Genomic DNA, 21,027 nt, shown 5'->3' on the forward strand with positions numbered 1-21,027 from the left:
GAATAAGTTCTTTTATGTTAATATATAAAACAAATAGAAAATTATATTGTTAAAGTCAATCAAGAGGTATTTTAATTTTGACTTCAAAAGTAATAAAATATTTTCTATGGAACCCTAACGACGTTCTCTTCCCCAGTTTAATTAAGGTGTGTAATTCGACTTTCTCCTTCTTCTTCTTTTTTGCTTCTAAATTGTTTGGTTTTTGAATATCTCATTAGTTTCTGAGATTTTGTCATTAACAAATTTCTGTTATTATATATATTATATATTTATATACTTAATTTGCATTGATGATAAAGGGTATAGTAGAAAAATAAAATATATTGAAATGAATTCTAGGTAGTATTCCAAATAATAAGGTTAGATAGAATTCAATTCAAATTTATTGTTTGCTAAATTAGTGGAATACAATTCCATATGAAATTAATTGAATTCTCCACAAAAGAAATTAATCTAAATCCATTTGGATTTGTTTTCGAACATAGCTTTGATTTTTCAAAATATGTGCATCAGTTATATTAATCGTGTATATTCGATGATAATTTTGATTACATTCACTTTAATTATGTGACTCTCTTATAGATATAAAACATCCTATATGCATGATTAAGACATTGATGCATCCGAACAAACTCAAAGAAATATGTCGATATTGTGCCGTTATAATTTTGTTAGGCGCATAGCAACTCAAAAAGCTCATGGGCCCAAAAGCTCACTCATATCCGATGAGAAAATTTTGAACTAAAGCATATATTGAGTTAGTTTTGGATTCGACCCGACCTAAAAGTCTATTGAACAAGTTCGAATCAACCCTTCTTCCTCCGCCACCCACCCTAGGTGGATGTATTCATAAAAAGGGGATCAAAATGACTATTTAGAATTATCCTCATAATTTAGTTTGCAAGGCCCAATCACTCTAGGGGTGTACTATTCATTGTAACTCATGTATATATATATATATATATATATATAATCATACATAATGAGATCAATTCAATCATCTTTAATTAAAAGGATCAATTTTCCCTCTTCTACGTCGCTCTCTTGAGTCTTTTGAACACCTCCGAGAACGTTTAATATCTTCGTGGCCGTGGCCGTACAGACGTATGGCCCCCGTAGAGTACACGCGAACGCCATCGCCCACCGAAGAAGGCTTGATAGCTTTGAGATTCGGGTGTGATCCGAGCTGGCAATAGGAGGTCGTAGGCAGCCGAAGGATCCTGACCGTGCAATCCTCGTCCAGCCGCTTGATCGCGTGGAGGTGGGAGGGGAGACGGGCTGTGAACTCGCCGTACTCGTCCGTCGTTGCGTACGCCCGACCATTCTTCGTTTCTTCGCCATGGCCGTCGCCTTCGCATACAACGGCTACTTTTGCACCTGGAGATTTATTTCACACCCAAACTATTATCACTATTCACTACTTCTTTTTATTTATTTTTTAAACTCTTTTTCTTGGGTATATTATGAAAGATTTAGAATAAAGTTGATATTAAAATGATCGGTGAGAGATTTTTAAAAATTTAGGAAGTCGATGTGTCCTTAATAAAGAAGATAAATAAAGAATAGAGAGAGAGAGATAGAGCTATATTATAAATATAGTCAAAATATGAGATGCTATTTATAATTTTCTACTAAAAGAATATATATTAGAACATTCTTCTAAGCTATAATTATTAGGTAAGGGCAATAAGTTGGTACGTCACTACATTACCTTATTTTGCTCACCAACCCCTGGATAAAGACTATCCATCCTATAGAACGTATACAATTCGCGAAGCTTCACAAGATGTGATGATCCTATCAAAGAATCAAAACATATCTATCAATCTATCCGTCTCTCTCTATATATATAGATAAATAGATAGTTCGTATTGTGGGATTGGATTTGGATGGAATAATTTTCAGCTGAGTTTTACTTATTAAATGCTGTAAAATACCAGTTGATCAGCTAGTCTAGTCATCATCTAGCACAAGAATCCTACCCGAAACTCTTTTATTTTACAATTGTATTCACTTCTAACGGCTAATGCTTGTTCTATATATTGTTTTAAGTGATCAAAAACACATATACGCAACCAACTAAACCAAAAGTCTAAGGTATAGTTAATGGAAAATGAACTAATAGTTATCATATCTTAATTACCAACACGGTAGATCGAATGCATTTGATCGATGTGCGTAGAATGGCTACTCAAATGCTGAAAGACTAAACGTGAGCAAGTTTACTCCCATTATATACTACATGAAGTAGTTTAATGGCACAAATAGAACAGCATGCAGTAGCTAGCTAAGGTTAATATCTATCATTTCTTGTATCTTATAAGTGAGAAGTAATATATATTTAGAGACGAAGATGCATGCAAATAGCTAATAGGGAGACTGAAAGATCACCTGCCACGTAGGATGTGAGCGGGTGGGACCCGGGGAGGAAGCAGACGTTGCAGAGGAGGGCGCCGGTGACCAGGACGGTGGAGAGCGGCTCCTCCCCGTAGCCGGCGACCCGCGCGAGCTCCGCACGTGAGAGCTGCATCCAGTCGCGAGCCGCCGCCGCCGACCACGCAACACCGAGGAGGAGGAGCAGCACGGCGGTGGACACGTGGATGCCTCGGTTTTCGTGCGCCATCGGAGCTCGAAGACGAGATTGCAGGAGAACCGAAAGCTGGTGTGTTTGTGTGTGTGTGTGTTGGGGAGGACTAAAATGATAGTTGGTTGGGGAATGATTTAAATAACCTTGGAGGACTAAAATGATAAATTGATATAAACATTCTATGGCAAAATTACACTTTAAACCCCCAAGTAACACCCTATATTTTTCATTTAAGTATTTAACTCCTCTACCTATATTTATTGCTACCAATCATTGACTGTACTTAATTCAATCATTTGTTCCAACATCTTCTTCAGATCTGAACCACATTAAAATGCAATTTGTCTAATATTCTACGTTTCATTTATTTATTTATTCTAAGTTGATGTAAAGAAAAGATCAAATTCTGGTAAGCTAAGCGTAGAGAAGGTTTAATATTTGAGTAAAAAGAAAGGAGGTGGGAAGGATGTGGTAGCAGTAGCAGCCGAAGAAGAGTGTAGTTTGGTTGCTTACCCCTTCCCTTCACTCTACTTCTAGATCACATCACATCTACGTAGATGTAACATATCACATTACTTCATGAAGTACATATTAATTAAATCTCCTCCTTTAGTTCGTAAGTGTGCCCCAACTCCTCCTCCAAATTAAGCCACCTAATGAAGTCACATTGGTCAGTCCACTTCAAGAAAGCTTTTCTTCTCTAGATTTCGATGTCTACCTTGAAACCTGTTTTAGTATTGTTCATTGAGTTCTACATTCAGTTGAAGCAATTTGGGGACTCTAATTAAGCTGAAGTAATGGGCTGAGTTAACTCATTTCAATAATTAACTTGGGCAGCTAAAACAACTCTCGTAAATAATAAGAATCCTCCTCCTCCTCCTCCTCCTCTTTCTTGTGGGTTGCTAAGATTGTTGAGCAAAAACTTGCTTGGCCCCTCCATTTCGGAGTTCAGATAGACAAGGAGGTGATTGATTCTGTTGTATATATAAGGAGTGGCTTTGCACTTTGTGAAGACTTGGAGTTAATTAATGCAGTGGTTGAGTAGAGATTCTGAGGTATTAAGAGGACCACCAAACTCCAGCAGGAAACTGACTCTGGCATGGCATGGCCCAAGCTCAATTTAGTGAAATTTATAGCATATACAGATATTGATTGTGGATACTGTTTTATAACCCATATTATCTGTATAGATTATGATTATCCTGATAGGGGATACAAATTTGGATATTAAGATCGATAGGAAAAATATTCAACTCATATCCAGTAAAATTCGGATACAAAATCAAATTGGGTTAGATTTTAGTCTAATAGTTTTCACCCTTCGTTCTCTGACAGTCTTTTAGCGAGACATTGGGAAATCCTACAAGCTTCGTCCATCACCAAATTGAGAAGAGCTGGATGGAGCAAGAACATGGCAAGTTCCTCGATGATTTTTGAGTTGTAAGAATTACATACACTCTCTTTCTCTTCGTTGAGGCCACAATATTGGTGTGTCGCTATTGACCTTGTTTCTCTCTGATCTCTTATGGTCTCCCTTTTTATACTCTCTCTATCAGTACAATCCTAATTTTAGATCTCAATCCAATGTAAAGTAGTGAAAACTTGCCTCAGAAGCCTACTCCAAAGGCTCAAAAACTCAACTTGCTTACTCGACTACAAACTCGGATTATTTTGCACGATCAAAAGTAGGGGCCATAATCGAACCAATATATATGTTCAAGCATGAATTAAAATCATTTCAGTTCAACAATTTTAAGTTAATTTTGAGTTTGAACTGAGATCAAGCTTAAATGAGCTGATCAGTATGCAATTTCAAGCATTAATCAATTCAAATATATTTTGAAGATCAAACTCGTCTCAACTCATTTTTGAGCCGAGCTTGATCGAACCTTATCAAGTCGAGCTCGAGCCAGCTTAATTATTTTGATAGCCCTAATCAAAAGTCCAAATGGACCCCGTAAACTCATTGGGCAGTAATAGGCTGAAATATTATAACTTTCCTGACAACTCTATGGCAATAAACTTGCCGGACAACTCTATGACAATAAACTTGACATTTAATAAAAATTTTAAAAACGAAATGAGTATTATAATATAGATAAATTTTAGCATATAATTTAAAAAATAATTCTTTACAAATAAATAACAGTTAAGAGTCTAAATTCTTTTTTTATTAAAAAATGCAGCTATTATCTATTATAAAATTATGTAACGAAGCTTTCTATATCCCAAGTGGCTAATTTATAAAGTCATCTTTTTTTTTTCTTAAAAAGCTACTATGTATGGACTCTTTATCACTGCTTTATTAAAAAATATACATGATTTAAAGTGAGGTGGGTGAAGAACTTCAACTTTGCTGAAAAGCTTTACCTTCCATTGGCTATAAAAAAGTTTTCTTTTAATAAAAAAGAAACACAAAGAATATCATTCCAACCACCTTTGCACCAATTTTCTCTTTTATGTGCGCATTATACATCCATCGCCTATGTAGTCAAGTTTGCTTAAAAATAATTTGGTGCCTCCACCATGTCTACGGAAGAAACCATAGCAGCATTGGATTTTAACGCACAACCAAGTTCCTATATATAATCTCTTGTGTATATATAGTACAAGAGATCTTATAAGAAAACATATATTGATCGACAGATTACAAACAACCACACAAGAGCTAGAGGATGGATCAGGATCACACGACTGGGTAGTCCTATGGACATCAACTATTAGTAGATAAGTGGTCTATTAGCCCGGAGATCACGAAAATAGCTTCTTGGGTCGGCCTCGAAGGTTGGCCTCCGCATGACCAACCCACCCCTCCCCGGCGCCCTCATCAGTCTGACCCTCCCTCTGAAGCAGCAGCAGCAGAGGCAGCGGAAGATGGAGCAGCAGCAGGACCAGCAGAGGCGGAAGATGGAGCAGCAGCAGGACCAGCAGAGGCGGAAGAAAGAGAGGCAGAGATCGAAGAGGAAAGATAAGCAGGGGAAGCAGCAGCAGTAGAGGAAGAGGGCCACGGGGAGGACGACGGTGAGTGCCACGTGGATCCACCTGGGCAACGTCTCCGACCTCGTCTCCGGTGGGAAGACTTGGTCGATCTTCCCCACGAGGGCGAGGTAGAGGGAGTACAGGAGATTGAGTAGCTCTCCGAGCTTCTCTTTTAGGAATTGCAGGGCTTGGCCTTTCAGTTCGTCGATTGCTGCTCCTCCTCCTCCGTCTCCTCCTTGTGGGTCGCTGAGATTGTTGAGTAGAAACTTTCTAACCCCCTCCATTTCGGAGTTCGGATAGATACCCGCGTATATGGGCTATGGGAGGAGGTGATTCGTTTCGTTGTATATATAAGGAGTGGCTTTGCACTTGATGAAGACTTGGAGTCAATGCGGTGGTTTTCTTTAATGGATGGTATTCGAGTAGGACCAGCCCTGCACTTACTTTCTAAAAAGAAATTAAGTTACCGTCGTGTTATAATTATATAGTTTCTCAAAACTTTTTAGTAAACTTATTAATCAATCTACGCAATTATTGCCATGTAATTAACTCAACTCCCCTCTTCCTTTTTGGTTGGGTTTCTAGCTCAAATCCATCTCAGTGCCATGGCTCACACCTTCCCGCTGCCGACGAGGTCTCCGTCTATCGACTTCCACCCCTTCACCCACCTTGTGTGGTGGTGCTTGCTTCCTCATCTTGCGACAGCTCCGGCCGTGAGTGTGATTGACCGTCGACGACGACGATCGCCATATCATACGTTATAAACTGTTAGAAAAATGGTATCCTTAAGATAATTGCCATAGGAAAAGAATTATTGCTTTGAATACGCGAAAAGAAAATTAATTTATGGAAGATTCTTTTTCTTTTTGGTTAACACCGAAGAGGGGTCACAAGTTTCCAATAATTAAAGATTCTGAGCGTACCAAAACCAAAGTTCCAAAGGATGTATATAGTCTAAATTCTTTTTTTAAGAATCCATTATTGCGTTGTTGAATATTTCACAATATTTAAAGTGAGGTTGCCCAAGAATTAACTTAAACTTTGCCATTGGCCACAAAGAATATATAGTGCTTCCATACAAACTCCGCCAAATATCCACCCAATATCCACGGAAGAAGCCATACATGGTGGCAAATTTTAGGCGAAATTTATGACAAAAATCTTAATACATATGTCAAGCGAATCGACGACTCCAACAAGAAGAAGACACAAACTCACCCCTCCCCGGCGCCTTCATCGTCCGGCCGTAACTACTCGTCCCCAGGCAGAAGCAGACGAGGGAGAGGACGACGCCGACTGCCAGGTAGACGTCCCATTTGATCAACGGCTCCGGTTGGTTGAGGACTGCTTGGTCAACCGGCTTAACGAGGTCGTCAACGCCTCCGCCTCCGATATTCTCCTTCAGGAAGCCCAACGGGGTCCGTTTCGAAGTCGTTGAGAACTCCCGCCGTTCTTCCAACTTTTTTCTTTTATAGCTTTCAAATCTATCAATTACTTTTTCACCTTCAACCCCCCATCAACAAAGAGAGGGTTTAATTTTTATAAGAGCCATCTATTTGAAAGAATCTATATCGCCACTTAAATAGTATGACTATAATAGTTTAATGAATAGTCGGTAGACAGTATTACTGTTTCAAATTAATCATATGATCGAAGTTAACCTCCTTTCTTATACAAGGATATCTATGAACTCTACTAAAAGTTAAAGACAGTAACCTCACCATGTTGCTATGGATCTATTACCTCCAATAATTGACAAACAGTCACTAATTGGCAAGGACCACTCTGTTCTAATCTCTTGCTTCATCAACAAGTCTCACTATTTTAAATGAAGGATGACCCAGCAACTTTACTTTTGCGAAAGCTTTCCCTCCCACTTGACCATTAAATTAATTAAAACGTACAATCTTACCCAACAACTCTCTCTCTCTCTCTCTCTTACTTAAGGATGGTACTTTGACTATATATGGCTATGGTTATGTACCTATATCTAATATAATTTTTAATTGATCGTAAGTTAACTGACTGTCTCAAGAAATAAATCAAAATAAGCTAAAATCACATGCATGCAGTGATTCGACTGTTCGATCGGAAATCCATCAAATATCAACTCAGCTATAATATTAATAATATTGGTGGCTTATCTAATATAAAGTGATGTGCGCTCCGAAATTAACATATTCTTAAACATTATTAATTATAAGAATTTGGATCGTGTACTCCAAGCAACTAGCTCACTGAAACTTTAGTGTGGAAAATTTTAGGCTAAATTAATAAGAAAATCTTAATACATTTGTAAAGTGAACTGTGAATCCACGACTTCAACATGTACGAACGACGACGACGCAAGATATCATAATCCTGGACTAATTGGTAGCCAATGGTTGATAGTACCATCTTGGGTTGGTCTCGAAGGTTGCCGTCGGACCGGCGTCCGGCGCCTTCATCGTCCAACAGAAGCGGAAGAGGGCCACGAGGAGGACGACGCCGAGTGACATGCAGTCCCACCTGGTCAACGCTTCAGGTTGCCTTGCCTGGTCTCCGGTTAGGAGGACTCCTGCTGCTCTTTCTCCTGGGTCCTTGAGGTTGTCGATCACAAACTTTCTTAACCCCTACGCCCTAGCCTCCATTTTGGATAGACAAGAAAGATATATTTAACGTCTTTTTAACGTTTTTTTTATAAAGAAAAGACACCTCTGTTTTTTGAGCTAAGTAAAGAATTGAGAACAGAGTCAACCCATATAATGGAGAATCCCTGCTCTCGACTTGAATTGGTTAACTAGTCAGTTTGTTGAGCTCCTCTGCTTTAAGGAGGGCGAGCTTGATGCCTAGAGTTTCAGCATGCATGGAATCAATAGCGATCACGACATTTACGTTATAGACCAAGGAAAAGAAGGCAGCCATGATGCTTTCTATGCAATAAATCCCAGCGCCAGCAGCGAAGTCCTAGGCAGAGAAGGAGCCATTGAAAACTGAGATTGACAACCTCTTCCTTACGGTAGGGGGGGGGGGGGGGGCACCCACCTGACTTTTGAATTTTGGTCTTCCTGCAGAAATGATTCGAGAGCTAGTGCCAAAAGGTCCTGTGGATCGAGGACTTGATTGAAAATAATTTCATTACAGTTCCTCCAAAGCTACCATAGCCCCTCACCGATCAAAATCTAGTCATCAACATGCCAAGCTAGTCAAATATCTTGTTCTATGCTCTTCCATAGCTCACTTGCCTAAGAGCAAGCAAGTAGGAAGGAGGTGGCTAACAGACTCAGCCTCCATTTTGCCCAGTGAGTAAGTAAGTGGTTGTGGGAAGCCGATTCCAAACAACCTTCTATTAGAACACTTTAATTTTAGGAGCAGGGGACAACCTCCAAAGTAATGGCCATCTTATCAGGGAATTTCTACTACCCACTCTAGTCTTAACTACGTAACGAGAAATGGAAGCAATTGTAGGCTTGTGATAGGGAAAGCGACCAAACCTTGTTCGCATTGGGAATAGAGTGGAATAAGAATAATAAAACCTAATTTATTAGTATTAAATTGAGAGCGTTATTTTAGGTAGGAGCGGCAATCAGGTTAGATTAAGCGGGTTCAAGTTGGGTCAGCTTCATCCTACTATGAATACGATCCGATTAATAAATGATTAAATATTATTGATAGGAAATAAGATAGAGATAAGGAACAAATAAATAGAAACTAGATCTGTTAAGTTTCCCAAATTTTCAAACCACAAGAAGATGCTCGATCGAATAGTGACGAGGGACTCAAATAGATGCTTATAGATGATAGATTTTTAAAACAATCACTCAAGGGGTTTCCAAACATTAACCTCGCCATACTTAGCCCGGATGAGATTGACTCATAGCTTATCATATTTATTAAATAAATCCATGGCTTTAGACCTAACCAGACCAGTCTGGGCATCACAAGGATTGAGGGTACCTGAACCACCATGGCAAGCAGGCGGTCGACATCAATTCCGATTAAGTAGGTGGTGATCGGAGAACTTCTCCCTTTTGCCTTGAGGAAAGCCTTGTACTTTTCTCCACTAAGGTAAGGCATGAATGATAGATTTGAAGAGAGTAGCTCCCTCTGCTTGGGAGGCCTAGTGAATTCTTAGGGTTAGTTTCACATAACCCATCGCGTATTATGTAGATATTTGATACAAAATAGAGTGCAATTTATAAATATTAAAAACGAACAAAATATTTCTGAAGTATTCTCCAGTAGTTTAAGCCTTTTTATTAACATAGTTGGCAGGTTAACAAAATCTAAATGAGGGAATTCATTGGTGCAAACATGCAAAAAGCTGTACTATATATATATATATATATATATATATATATATATGGATCAAAATCTGGTTTTATTCATTTTATTAGGAAACAATACATCACGTCAGTCGTCATACAAGAACAATCTCAACAACAGATTAATTATCTATAACAAAACCAATACATATGTATCACATTTCACTCTTCTTCTCAATTACTTACAAACGAAACGGAAGCCAAACACCTCTAACATCACATTATTTCTGCACGCAGAACTCAAGCCAAGAGCCAGAAATCTCGATGTCTCTTGGTGGTGATCACGTATCCTCCTCCTCTCCTGCTCTTCCTCCTCACGGCTAAAGCCATGCACGTAGCGTTCTGCACGCAGTAATCGGCGACGCCGCCGCCGCCGCCGCCACCGCCGCCTCCGACGAGATTATTATTGCCGACCCACATCAGTAGCAATCGCCAAGTGATCGACCTCTTCTTTTGGCCCATGACGAGGAGGGTGGCCCCTTGCTTTCTTGCCTCTTCCACGATGGTCGGCCCTCGCTCCTTTCCTTCCACCAGAGAGATCTCGACATGGACCTGACACAAGTTGCCGGACTTTGCTGGATTGAGATCAAAGAGTTTAAATGCCTTTTATTTTATATACATATAACAACACTCTCTTCTTAGATTACTAACTAAGGAGATAGTTAATCATCCGATTTTCTAATCGAGAAATTATTAAGATATGATATATCTACTATGGTGTACATAGTTTTATCGTGCGAGTAGTTTTGCCCCACATTTTGAGGGGGTTTGTTAATTATTCAGAAAAATAATCTTTCTTGTGGAAAATCATTTTTATCTTTTGCTTATTTTATATATCCATTCCTTTTCACTTCAGATAACATAAAGGTTAAAATAGTTAGACATTTAGCAGAAAAATATTCTCACTGTTAATCTTTGACGGGAACACAAATTAGAATTATAAAGAAATTAAATGATACAAATAAAAGTTTATTGAATTCTGAATTTTGGCCAAACTATAATCGGATAAAATACATTTAATTCTTATATTGATGTACATGCCATAATTAAAGGAGACAATGATATGATCAACTATGGCCGAGAGCCTTGAGGAAGCTGGGCCAGAAGTTGAACAGCAAAAAGAGGATGGTTGGCCAGCACAGAAGGGGAAAAAGAGGGTAAAAGAAGGTGCTGTTTCTAACTTTTCCCATGTCTTCTATGGTGCCCACATACACAATTTGGCCTACATACATTGAAGCCTGGCAATAAACTTTTGCAGGTTTGCCAGTAATTATTGAGAATAATGCTATGCCCACAAACACATTTAATATGCCATCAGTCTTATCTATCTATTGACAGTGATAACTATGAGATGGGAAGAGAAAGTATTAATGGACAAGATGATGCCGTATTATATATATCTTATTTGGAGAATGTTTGTAAAGTGTTTTGTCGATAAACAGAGTCGAGTTATGATCGTGAATAAAATATTTACAATTGCCATACTCCAAATGTAATCGTTCTATTTTGGAGCTTGATCATATTATATATAGTTCTTACCTCGGGTCTTTTTGCTTGACAAATGCTCTTCATAGCATTGAGAAGCTGGTACTCCTTTGGATCTCTATCTCCATCCTTTCTTGGTTGCTCACCACCTGCCATTTCAAAAAAAATAAAAATAAAAACAAACTCACAAGATTAACTAAACCTTCCTCAAATATTCTTCTATAAACCATCTAAAAATAAAATTAAAAGATAGAGAGAGAGAGATAGAGAGAGAAAAAAAGGAATCCAAAGCTCACCATTCTTGCAAGGCTTGATGATGTCGAGCAGAGTAATCGTATCAGTACTCTGCAAAGAGTGCGACAATGCCCACTGTAACGCAGTCTTAGCCTCCTGGCTCCAGTCCACCACCACCATCACCTTTCTACCGACACTCTCCACCTCCTTCTCCTTCTCCTTCTCCTTCTCCTCTCCATTGCAAGAAGGGGGAGGAGTCTCGACATCAGTCGAGTCGGGCTTCGAGTCTACCGGCGGCGACCGGACTCTGACACGCGTGGCAATGCGGTTCAAGCAGAAGCTCGGCAATCTTGTACTTGGCTTGCCCATGGTCTTAAGAGTTAGAATTATTTTTGAAGGAAGAGCAGAAGAAACGGGAGGAGAGAGGAAGGTGAAGGTAAAGGAGGAGGAAGGCACAACTGGCTTGGGGCTCCACCATGGAGCTTGTCCTTGTAGTAGTAACAGTAGTTGTCGTTTGGATCTGTACAAATCTACTGCTCTTTCTTTAGAGGGGTCTTATTAGATCACCAACCCCTTAATAACGAACCAATAATATATATTATATTTATATAAATAAATAATAGAATGCAAGGGTGAGCTTCATGATTCAAAGTGACAGGCATCAAAGTGTTGCTCTAGATTGATAGAGCCACGCTTGAATTGTGGGAACCGTGGTTTGATAGATTGTTTTGTGGTTGTAAAGCATGGCATGGGGGCAGAATGATTATGAGTAGATCGGGAAAATTTTTTTTTGTCTATCAATTGGATGATTGCCCACAAAGTTGTAATACTATTTCTTTTAAGAGAGAAAGAAATAAAAATTAATAGTATTTTAATTAAATCAATGCTATTAAAATTCATATATAAAAATACTTATATAACATAAGCCCTTTAACCAACTTAATACTATCGACTGGTGACAAAATTGTAATACTATTGAGATAGAAATATGTATCTGGACTGGAGTATGGAAGTTGAAGAATTAATTCCAATTTTTCTTGATTTTTTTTTTGTCATCTTATTGCTGCAGGTATGATTATTGGCTTTGCATGGTCCATTGTGGTCTATATGTTTGAAAGAGTTGGCATATTTACCTAACATAATAATATGTATAGGTAAATAATATATAGACTAGTCCATAGTCCATAAATAGTATATGGACTAATAAATTATAAAAAAGAATAAGAGTGCCTACTTTTTGTTCCGACGTGCAATATGGTTGCAATAGAAATATCTTACCAAAATGAGAGATCTATTTTAGAAATAACTATTTATATATTAATTCGTATTCTGTCGTAGTGTTATAATAATTATTTTTGATGTAATATAAAATAAGAAAAAAGAATTTTTTATTTTTTATTTTTTATGAAATTATATATTTTGATTTGATATAAAATAAATTAATGAGATATATTAGATGTTGAGTTAGTGTATAATATAAAATAGAATTTTGATAAATAATACTTGCATTTAACTATTAAAATATTTAACTGTTATCTAAAATAAAAAAAATATTTTAAATTAAGAAATAAATTATTCTTGAAGTAAACTGAGGGACGAAGATTTAGGATATGAGAACGAGGTCGTCCTACGTTGGGGCTATATTGCTTTTCACCTTTGGGCATTATACTGGGTGAGAATTGGACTAGGGCTTCCTGAGCTCGAAGCATGGAGCATGGTCAATAATAAATGACTCGAGTCTTGGGATATAGATGGCTTCTGTGCCATCTAATTGTGAGTTAACTTGCGCTGCCACTAAGATTAGCCACTGTTAAGAAATTTGTTCCCATTCCCAAGCTCTGTCCCTGAAAAATAGAAAGGGATTAGTGATAAGGACAGAGAACAACATCAAGAAAGAGAATTCCACTGAATTAACTCAATAATATGTAGGTACTCTGGAAAAAAGCCAGTCTGACAAGGATGAAGTCCTACACATTAGCAGCCTTCACCGTCTATAATATCATACAACCTGAGCAAAACATTGACATCTAGCCAAGGCCGTAAAAAAAAACCCCACCAAGTTATTAATACGTCACGCTTCTCAAAAAAGGGGGGAAAGAGAATCGACCAAGAGAGAGCATCTATATAAGAGAATTAGACTATTACAAGCAGAATAGATAGATCCATTCAATGGATATGTGATGGTGGGCTGTGAAGGCTGCAAGTGTAGGCTAAATATTATCGTCTTTTTTTTTTTTCTTTTTTTCTTCTTTTTTCTTTTCTTGTCTTTCACAAGAGCGCAGCTCTCGTCTATCCATTTGCAATGCGAAGCATCCATGGAGGCAGATTGCCGCTATTCATCCTGGGAACGGGCTGCACAACCTCGGACTCTTCCGACGCAACTCTTGATTGGTATGTCCTGCGTTTGCAAGTAAGAAAGCCGTCAATTTGTGTCACAATTATTAAAACATTTTTGAGTTTGTTCTCATATCACCAGCTATATTAGCTCTTCTTATCGGGTATATTCTTTGTACTATTAGAAACTGTCAATTCTCTCCTTTCTCACATGAAAGAAAAAGAAAATGTAAGTCTATTTCGATAAATAGGATTTCTAAGTGAAATCATAGTTGAAGTCAAAGATAAAGAGTCAAGTATTTAAGGAGTACTCATGACCGATGCCGGCTGCATTGCAAACGTATGTTCAATCTACTACTCAGGGGGAATCCCCCATTTTGCAACCCTGGAGAACAAAAGTTTGTCGAGGTGTTTTGAGGACCTCGGCCAAGGGCACAAAAAATGGGCTCATCGGCGTAGCTTTTTCCCACACAGGCCGATACAAGCACCCGAGAATCCACGGGTCTTGAATGCCAAGAGTTAAGAATCATGTTATGAAAGTAGTTACCTAAGGGGCGCCATGAATTATAGCTTAAAGTTACCTTTCGATCCATATAAAGGGTTCTATGCAAGTATTAGTATTTGGATTAATAAAACATCGTTTGCACGGAAAAGCATGACGACGAAGAACAACAAAACAGTTCAGCAGCGGCAATTCAGTGATATTATATAAGCACTAGCAACAGACTTGGATAGACTGTAAGTAAGTTAGTAGTTAATGTTACTTTCGTAGATAATAAGTACGATAAAATTAACGCAAGGAAATTTATGGGAAGGAAGGTACCCAATGTTTAACGTCGGAAGGCAGTCTTCATCAGCGAGAGGAGGTGGCGAAGAGGAGTATGTTTGGCGTTGGTTTTGCTGCTCACAGCATGCATGGTGGGTTAAAAACTTAGCCTTCTCATTTTCCATGAGCTGTTCAGAGATTGAAAAATGCAGCAAAAACCAAGATTTATAATACAGTTAAAGATCAGGTTGTATTAAAGATCCGAAAGCAAACATTACCTTGCCCAGAACGCTGTTTTGCTCTAGCAGAGCTTTTTCCTATAGAATAAATAGTTTCAACATGAGAAATTAGGAAATTATAATTGGATGGTAAAAAGAAATCTTTCTCTGAGAGAAAATGTAAACAATAACAAATATCAAATCACAAAATTACACGTTTGGGTACACTCCATCCATCCGCTATATATATCTCGAATTAACAATTTTTATTCTAGTTTTACAAACCTCTAAATTTGAAAACATGTCTTATCAAAGAAAAGATGATATTACTACCCATCGTTTACAACCAAACACCCCATTAAAACTAGAACTACTCTCTGAAAAATGAAAGAATGTCCAATATTCCAGTCAGAGGAAACTATTTACCATCCAAAGGAAAAGCTAGTGATATATTATTGTATCATTAGCCTAATGAAGCATCCAAGAAACTGTGGAATTCATGTCATACAATAGATAATCCAGAAAGAGAGTGGCTTGCCTTTCTTTGGAGGTCAGCAATCGAATCGAATAGAAGTTGATTCTACAAGAGATATATGACAAAGCATTAAATAGTATAACATGTTACACCCAAAGTGAGTCGGAAAATTTGCCAAGCATGCAAGTGTTTGATTCACCTTTCTTGATCTAATTCTTCTCAAAGAAGTATCAAGTTGTTGCTCCAGTTGCTGCAGTTCTCTCATCGTCAAAGAGTCGAGTTGTTCCCCGACGAGATGCCTAAAGATAAATATAAGAAAAACCCGTGATCACATATCGGCCTTGTATAGCCTGCGCATTTATTTCAACACCCACCATTTCCTTTACCTTTGACTCTTTTGTAAAGCATCGACCTTAGTCTTGAGCTTGCCATATTCACGGCACCAGTTTTCCTGTGGCAAAATAATTCAGGCAAACATGATGGGTTTGGAAAGAAGAGACAGACATTGAGTTCTTCACCTCAACTGTTGTTTTTCTACCTGTGATTTAGGATCCTCTTCTGAGAGGACTCTTTCTGCATGTGAGTAGCGCTGGTAACGTTCAAGAATCTGCTCCATACTGTGCAATAAAAAATAAAATAAAAATAATAATCAACATGAGCTCTAAATCTACAGTCCTCTGTAACTGCTAATAGATCATAATAAGCTGTATGCTTTATAGGTCGGACAAATGGACTAATTTCTTCATGAAATTAAACTGGCCGTAGCTATACGCATACCAGTGCTCTAGTAAAAATGTATACTGATCCTCCGCAGCACTGGCTGCTGGAAATTCTTGTAGTCATGAGTTCTCGCGAATAAGTTCAGCAGTTCAAAAAAGTGATAAAAGTTTTAGCCAGTTTTGGCATCGAATCAGTGGCTGGCAAGTACCGCCGCTGCAGTAAATTCATGCAGCCCAGTATAAAACACCATGGGAACCATCGCAGTTTTGGAAGTTCCTTTTGGTTATTACTGGATTCACGACGCATTATGCTAACTCTTTGTAAAGATTTGTAAATAAAAATTAATTCGTAATAATACGAAAACCAAAATTAAAAAGTTGTGAGTTGGTTGCTTTCTAGGCATTTCCGCGTCCATTTAGTACACTGGGTTTTTGGCACGGTCTCCAGATATTGTATTTATTAAAATATTAAATATATTGCCAGAAAAAAAAAAAGGTTAATTGGATAGAATACGAATATGAGCAAAAAAAGGAAACAGCCGGGGGGAACGCTGTACGCTCTCGATGGAACAAGATATGAACTGCACATAAAAGGCAACTTGCGAACCCGACCATCGAAACATCCGAACGAAATCCAAAAATGGAAAACAAAACAAAAGATTCATCAAGAAGAGATAGGGAATGCACGAATCCACGTACGAGGAGGATACTCATAGTAGGAGGAATCGAAGGGGAAGAATTGATAGAAGGGAATGACGGTTTGGATGATGATCACCTGGAATCCGTGGAGTACTCGTACAATTTCCCCTTGGAGGAGAAGATGATGAGGGCGACCTCGGCGTCGCAGAGGACGGAGATCTCGTGCGCCTTCTTGAGCAACCCGGACCGCCGCTTCGAGAAGGTGACCTGGCGATTGATCTTGTTCTCGATCCGCTTCAATTGCACCCGCCCCCTCCCCATCTGAGCCCAAGGTACCGAGGTTATTGCCAAATCCGGTAAGGATCCGGCGGCTCCGGTCTCGTCTGGGAGGGAGGGAGGGAGGGAGGGAGAGGGGGAGGGGGAGGGGGGGGGCGGGGGCGGGGGAGAGGAGGGGGGATTTGTAGGCGGGGAGGGAGGACGAGGGGGTGTGGGCAAGACTCCAGAGGTTTGTACAAACCGGGGTTGTTTTGACGTAGGGCGTTGTCGATTTACAATTGGGCAAGGCAGCTTTACGCTGACGTGGCGCGGTTCCATTGGCTCGCCCCTTACTGTAGAGCATGCGGCTCAGGCGCGCCGATGGGAGCCGATCGGGTTGTACGAGGAGCGGATCGGGGCCCACTCGTCACTAGCGGCCCAGCGAAGGGAAATGGACGGGCCCGATTTAATCCGAACGGAGGTTTCGTCCGGTTGCTCCTATTTACGAATTTGCCATCCATGAGGGCTGGGGAGTGGGGGGGAAGTGGCGAGTAATGACGTGTAGGGTGGTGAGTTGATGATGTGGAAGATGGAAAGCCTGGGGTTGGGGGGTGCCATCAATAGGATGATTGGTGGAGAGATGTGTAACCCACTGTGTGTGATGGTTAAGAAGTGGGTCAAGAACGGTTAAATCCTGTACAAATCTTTCATAACGAATTCCTAATGCAAGTCTTATCAAGTGTTCTATGTGCATAAGTGAGCTTATTAGAAAAAGAAACCAACAAAACAAACAGTTCCAAACAATGAAAGAAGAGAGAGGGAAAAGGAAAAGAAAAATTAACAGCCATCGCCTTTGTGCGAGTGTGATCCTTGCAAAACCAAAGGCAAAAAGCAAGCAACAGAAGATTCAACCTTTCCAGGTGTGGTTAGAAACTGTAGGAGAAAGTGACAGAGAGACTGGTGAGCCTATATGTAGTCGAAACGTGTCCATGTCAGGGAGAGGGAGGGGGGGTGTTTTCCATTAGAATCCTTGCAATATGGCTTATTAAGGTTTGCCTTACTCTCGCCTGACCTTGGTAGCTATTTTCAGAACTCAGAGACACAGATACGGTGGTCTTTTCCGTGTTTCCTTCCACAGTTTCCAAATAATTATTTGGTGAACAGTGCTCCAGTTCCATTGCTGGAAAGGGTCGTAGGATTCTCCTGACTCTGGCATCTTGGGCCTATAGCTTATATACCAACACCCCCACCCACCACCACCACCACTGCTAGATGATTCTTTTCTTTCTTAGATTAATTCTGTTTTACCTTACACCATAGTTCATCTCTTCAATTATATAAAACCTTAAGCACTTAACCTTTTTTTTTTTAACGTTATAAAAGTATCATTCCCTTCTTTCTTTCTTTTTTATCTTAGTGTTATGACGGATGAATCCTAGGCTGTTTGATGTTTTTAATGCTTTCTGAATTATTTTTTTTTATTCTAACTAAAAATTACTATTCTAAATTTATAACCAAACATCAAATTATTCCTACTTTAAAATAAAAATACTATTCAAATTATTCTTTGCATAAGATTTCACCTACTTATAACTTTACCCTTGATTTAACTAAAGTTATTTTAAAAATATTCTCCCCACTCTTTTCCCTCTCACCTATCTTATTTTACAAACTATAAGTTTCTACTTAATTTCTCCACCTATCTATTCTCTCTCTTAGCCCCCCATCCACTACCTATCTCGTTTCTTACTCAAATATACATTAATATGTATTCCATACTTATAAGAAATCATAACACTTTAATTTAAATTTAAATATTAAATCAATATTTTTTAATTTTATTTTATTTTTATATTTAATTCAACTTTTTTTTATATCATATTAAAAAAAATATTATTACAGTGCCATTCTATTTTACAACCAAATATCAATTTGTGCAATATTATATAAATTGTCCTTCGATGTAAGCATCTTTACTACTCTTTAAATCTAAAAAGTTACGTTCTAATTTTTAATAATATGTGCGTCGAGATTAAAAATATAAATTAGTCTAAATAATTAAAAAAAAACTTAAATTTATAATTCAATAAATAAAAAATCTATTTCTATCCATTAAAAAACTAAAAGATTTTTTTTTACTGCAGATTACGGAGAGAAGAGTTGAAAATCCTACATTGAGGCAAATATTCTTATCTGGGCAACTTGGAGGTGGGACCCCGTACCAGAAGATTGAGGGACCGGTGGGTAAGGGAAGCCCATCAGCCATGGTTGCTTGCTCACACACTTCACAGAGCCTCCTCCATCAACCTCGGCCGGCCACCGATTCGGCTCGTAGCCTGTTACCCCTCGTCTTTTCTCACTGTCTTCCTCCCCATGTCTCCCTGTGACTGTGAGCTTAGGCTTAGCTTGCAGGTGGTCGCGGGAAAAAAGAAAAGAAAGGAGAAGACAAGTACGTACGGGTGAGCTTAAACCATGTGGCACTCGTACGTACTAAGATTCCTCTTCATTGCTTCTCACCGATGAATCCTTCAAACATACATATAGCAATCTAAATGCAAACGCAATCCAGATAAAAACATCGGTTTTCATTGAGAATGATTTCATCTAGAGGCGTTATTTATTTATTTTTTTGTCCTTAGAATTCCTTAAGATACACAAGATGTCACAGAGTATTAAAGAGACTACTCGTTACTACACTCTCTTTTTTTTTTTTTTTTAAAAAAAAAAAAAACTTCACAACTACTATTCCCATAGTTTGGTCAAAAGCTCTTAGGATCAGCAGTACGATGTAATCATGTAGGTCTCACAAACGGGGGCTGGATACGAGTCCGAGTCAGACCACATTTTCACCTATTAGTATGTAACATAATTGGATGCAAGATTGGGATCGCCAAAATGGTCAATTCCCTGGAAACTTTTCATCACACCATTTCTGGACATCAAAATGAAGATAGTACGATTCACAGCCCTGATTGAACCACCATAGTAAAAGCCTCCAAAAAGTAATGGGAGTAATCGAACAAAGTTGTGGAATATGAGAGCAAACATAATAAGATTAAAAAATAGACATATAGTTGAAGACATTCCTTCCTCTGGACTCTGGAGTAGAGTTAGCATGGAGTGTAAGCTATAGCATGATTGCATTTAGCAATTTAAGATGGATGAATGAAGCAGGAATAGCACTCGTATTCAAACTAACAAACAAAAAATGACAACTAGAGAGAAATGCAATCTTACACAAGAGCCCCAAAGCATATCATTAAGTATGAGATAGGTGGCTTAAACAGTATTCAATAAAAGTGCTCTAAGCTCAGAGCAGGCAAAATACTGTTAACTAATCTAGAAAAAAAATTAGAGTAGCTAGCAAGCACATTGATTAGTTTAAACAGTACTTGACTAGACAACAATAAAAATGAAATAGAAGAAGGAAATCAAAGTTTATGCATCGTGTAAGAGAATAAATTGATCTGTCTTATTTATTCTCCGCTACTGAAAATCACACGACCATTAATATTACATAACTCGAAAAACCATCCGTCAACCCTACAAACGTATATACGTATATTGATACATCAGATACAGACCTCAATTTATTTCTTATTTCCCAGATGAGTCCAAGAGAGGAAGATTGAAGCACTGTTATCACCATTAGGAGAATGAGGACAGGAAAATATAATTAAGTAACAAGTCCAAGTACCTCAGTAGTCTCAGAATACATCACATCCACCCAGGGACATAGCCATTTATATGCTGGGAGGTTGTTCCACTGTTCAACTGATCTATGCAGGCTGGGTGATACCTGCAGAACGAAGATCATGACACTGATGAGTGTAAACCAGCATATAGCCATTTATGGATCTGCTGCTGCATTTAGCAAGACAATAATTACCCAATCTGCAAAGAAGGTTCACAACCCAGGGGTTGGAAGAGCCCCTCATGTTGAGGGTCAGCAATCTGGCCGGCGCTAGACCCCTCGCCACCACCATTTTGCCATGAGAGTTGGATAAGATTTTCTGAACCAGTCTCCTGCAA

At 38.6% G+C, this 21,027-nt stretch overlaps 5 protein-coding genes across 7 annotated transcripts in view; all 5 read right to left on the reverse strand.

Moving 5' to 3' along the window:
- Positions 1-892: 892 nt before the first annotated feature.
- LOC140787123 (uncharacterized) lies at positions 893-2,689 on the reverse strand. The gene is made up of 2 exons (XM_073135894.1): positions 2,392-2,689; positions 893-1,377 (listed from the first exon to the last, which is right to left on the reverse strand). The coding sequence occupies exons 1-2, from the start codon at positions 2,621-2,623 to the stop codon at positions 1,004-1,006; spliced, it is 606 nt and encodes a 201-aa protein (XP_072991995.1). The 5' UTR covers positions 2,624-2,689; the 3' UTR covers positions 893-1,003.
- A 2,451-nt stretch (positions 2,690-5,140) lies between these two features.
- LOC140787445 (uncharacterized) lies at positions 5,141-7,400 on the reverse strand. The gene is made up of 3 exons (XM_073136361.1): positions 7,310-7,400; positions 6,785-7,069; positions 5,141-6,331 (listed from the first exon to the last, which is right to left on the reverse strand). The coding sequence occupies exons 1-3, from the start codon at positions 7,371-7,373 to the stop codon at positions 6,318-6,320; spliced, it is 363 nt and encodes a 120-aa protein (XP_072992462.1). The 5' UTR covers positions 7,374-7,400; the 3' UTR covers positions 5,141-6,317.
- A 2,509-nt stretch (positions 7,401-9,909) lies between these two features.
- On the reverse strand, positions 9,910-12,111 carry LOC140787680 (uncharacterized). Its single transcript, XM_073136742.1, has 3 exons — positions 11,652-12,111; positions 11,410-11,504; positions 9,910-10,422 (listed from the first exon to the last, which is right to left on the reverse strand). Exons 1-3 carry the CDS (start codon positions 11,956-11,958, stop codon positions 10,111-10,113), a joined length of 714 nt encoding a protein of 237 aa, XP_072992843.1. The 5' UTR covers positions 11,959-12,111; the 3' UTR covers positions 9,910-10,110.
- A 1,370-nt stretch (positions 12,112-13,481) lies between these two features.
- On the reverse strand, positions 13,482-17,277 carry LOC140787678 (MADS-box transcription factor 14-like). 2 transcript variants are annotated; one of them, XM_073136737.1, is made up of 8 exons: positions 16,877-17,277; positions 15,921-15,999; positions 15,769-15,833; positions 15,582-15,681; positions 15,446-15,487; positions 14,968-15,006; positions 14,747-14,877; positions 13,482-13,987 (listed from the first exon to the last, which is right to left on the reverse strand). In XM_073136737.1, exons 1-8 carry the CDS (start codon positions 17,059-17,061, stop codon positions 13,879-13,881), a joined length of 750 nt encoding a protein of 249 aa, XP_072992838.1. In that variant the 5' UTR covers positions 17,062-17,277; the 3' UTR covers positions 13,482-13,878. The 2 variants fall into 2 exon arrangements, with proteins under 2 accessions (XP_072992838.1, XP_072992839.1); XM_073136738.1 differs by having other exon boundaries at positions 14,747-14,823; positions 16,877-17,259.
- A 3,168-nt stretch (positions 17,278-20,445) lies between these two features.
- The window catches only part of LOC140787679 (agamous-like MADS-box protein MADS2), a 33,541-nt gene continuing 32,959 nt past the window's right edge, over positions 20,446-21,027 (reverse strand). For both annotated transcript variants that reach the window (XM_073136739.1, XM_073136740.1), the window contains exons 7-8: positions 20,885-21,027; positions 20,446-20,794 (exon numbers count right to left, since the gene is read on the reverse strand). In XM_073136739.1, the coding sequence (XP_072992840.1) occupies positions 20,713-20,794; positions 20,885-21,027 (225 nt within the window). In that variant the 3' untranslated portion in view covers positions 20,446-20,712. The remainder of the gene's footprint in view (positions 20,795-20,884) is intronic.

Source organism: Typha latifolia, chromosome 4 (assembly GCF_019914945.1).
Source record: "Typha latifolia isolate L0001 chromosome 4, TyphaL0001v2, whole genome shotgun sequence".
NCBI classification, from domain to species: domain Eukaryota; kingdom Viridiplantae; phylum Streptophyta; class Magnoliopsida; order Poales; family Typhaceae; genus Typha; species Typha latifolia.

Bases quoted from the DNA above. Each gene is read 5' to 3' on its own strand.
- LOC140787123 (XM_073135894.1), bottom strand. From the start codon at position 2,623: ATGGCGCACGAAAACCGAGGCATCCACGTGTCCACCGCCGTGCTGCTC. The intron at 1,378-2,391 runs GTGATCTTTCAG...ATAAATCTCCAG, and splicing joins GCTCACATCCTACGTGGCAG to GTGCAAAAGTAGCCGTTGTA.
- LOC140787680 (XM_073136742.1), bottom strand. From the start codon at position 11,958: ATGGGCAAGCCAAGTACAAGATTGCCGAGCTTCTGCTTGAACCGCATT. The intron at 11,505-11,651 runs GTGAGCTTTGGA...TTGAAATGGCAG, and splicing joins CATCAAGCCTTGCAAGAATG to GTGGTGAGCAACCAAGAAAG. The intron at 10,423-11,409 runs GTAAGAACTATA...AACTTGTGTCAG, and splicing joins GTCAAGCAAAAAGACCCGAG to GTCCATGTCGAGATCTCTCT.
- LOC140787678 (XM_073136737.1), bottom strand. From the start codon at position 17,061: ATGGGGAGGGGGCGGGTGCAATTGAAGCGGATCGAGAACAAGATCAAT. The intron at 15,488-15,581 runs GTGAATCAAACA...TATCTCTTGTAG, and splicing joins GAAGAATTAGATCAAGAAAG to AATCAACTTCTATTCGATTC. The intron at 14,878-14,967 runs GTAATGTTTGCT...ATCTCTGAACAG, and splicing joins AAAACAGCGTTCTGGGCAAG to CTCATGGAAAATGAGAAGGC.
- LOC140787445 (XM_073136361.1), bottom strand. From the start codon at position 7,373: ATGAAGCAAGAGATTAGAACAGAGTGGTCCTTGCCAATTAGTGACTGT. The intron at 7,070-7,309 runs GTAATAGATCCA...GGGGGGTTGAAG, and splicing joins CTGTTTGTCAATTATTGGAG to GTGAAAAAGTAATTGATAGA.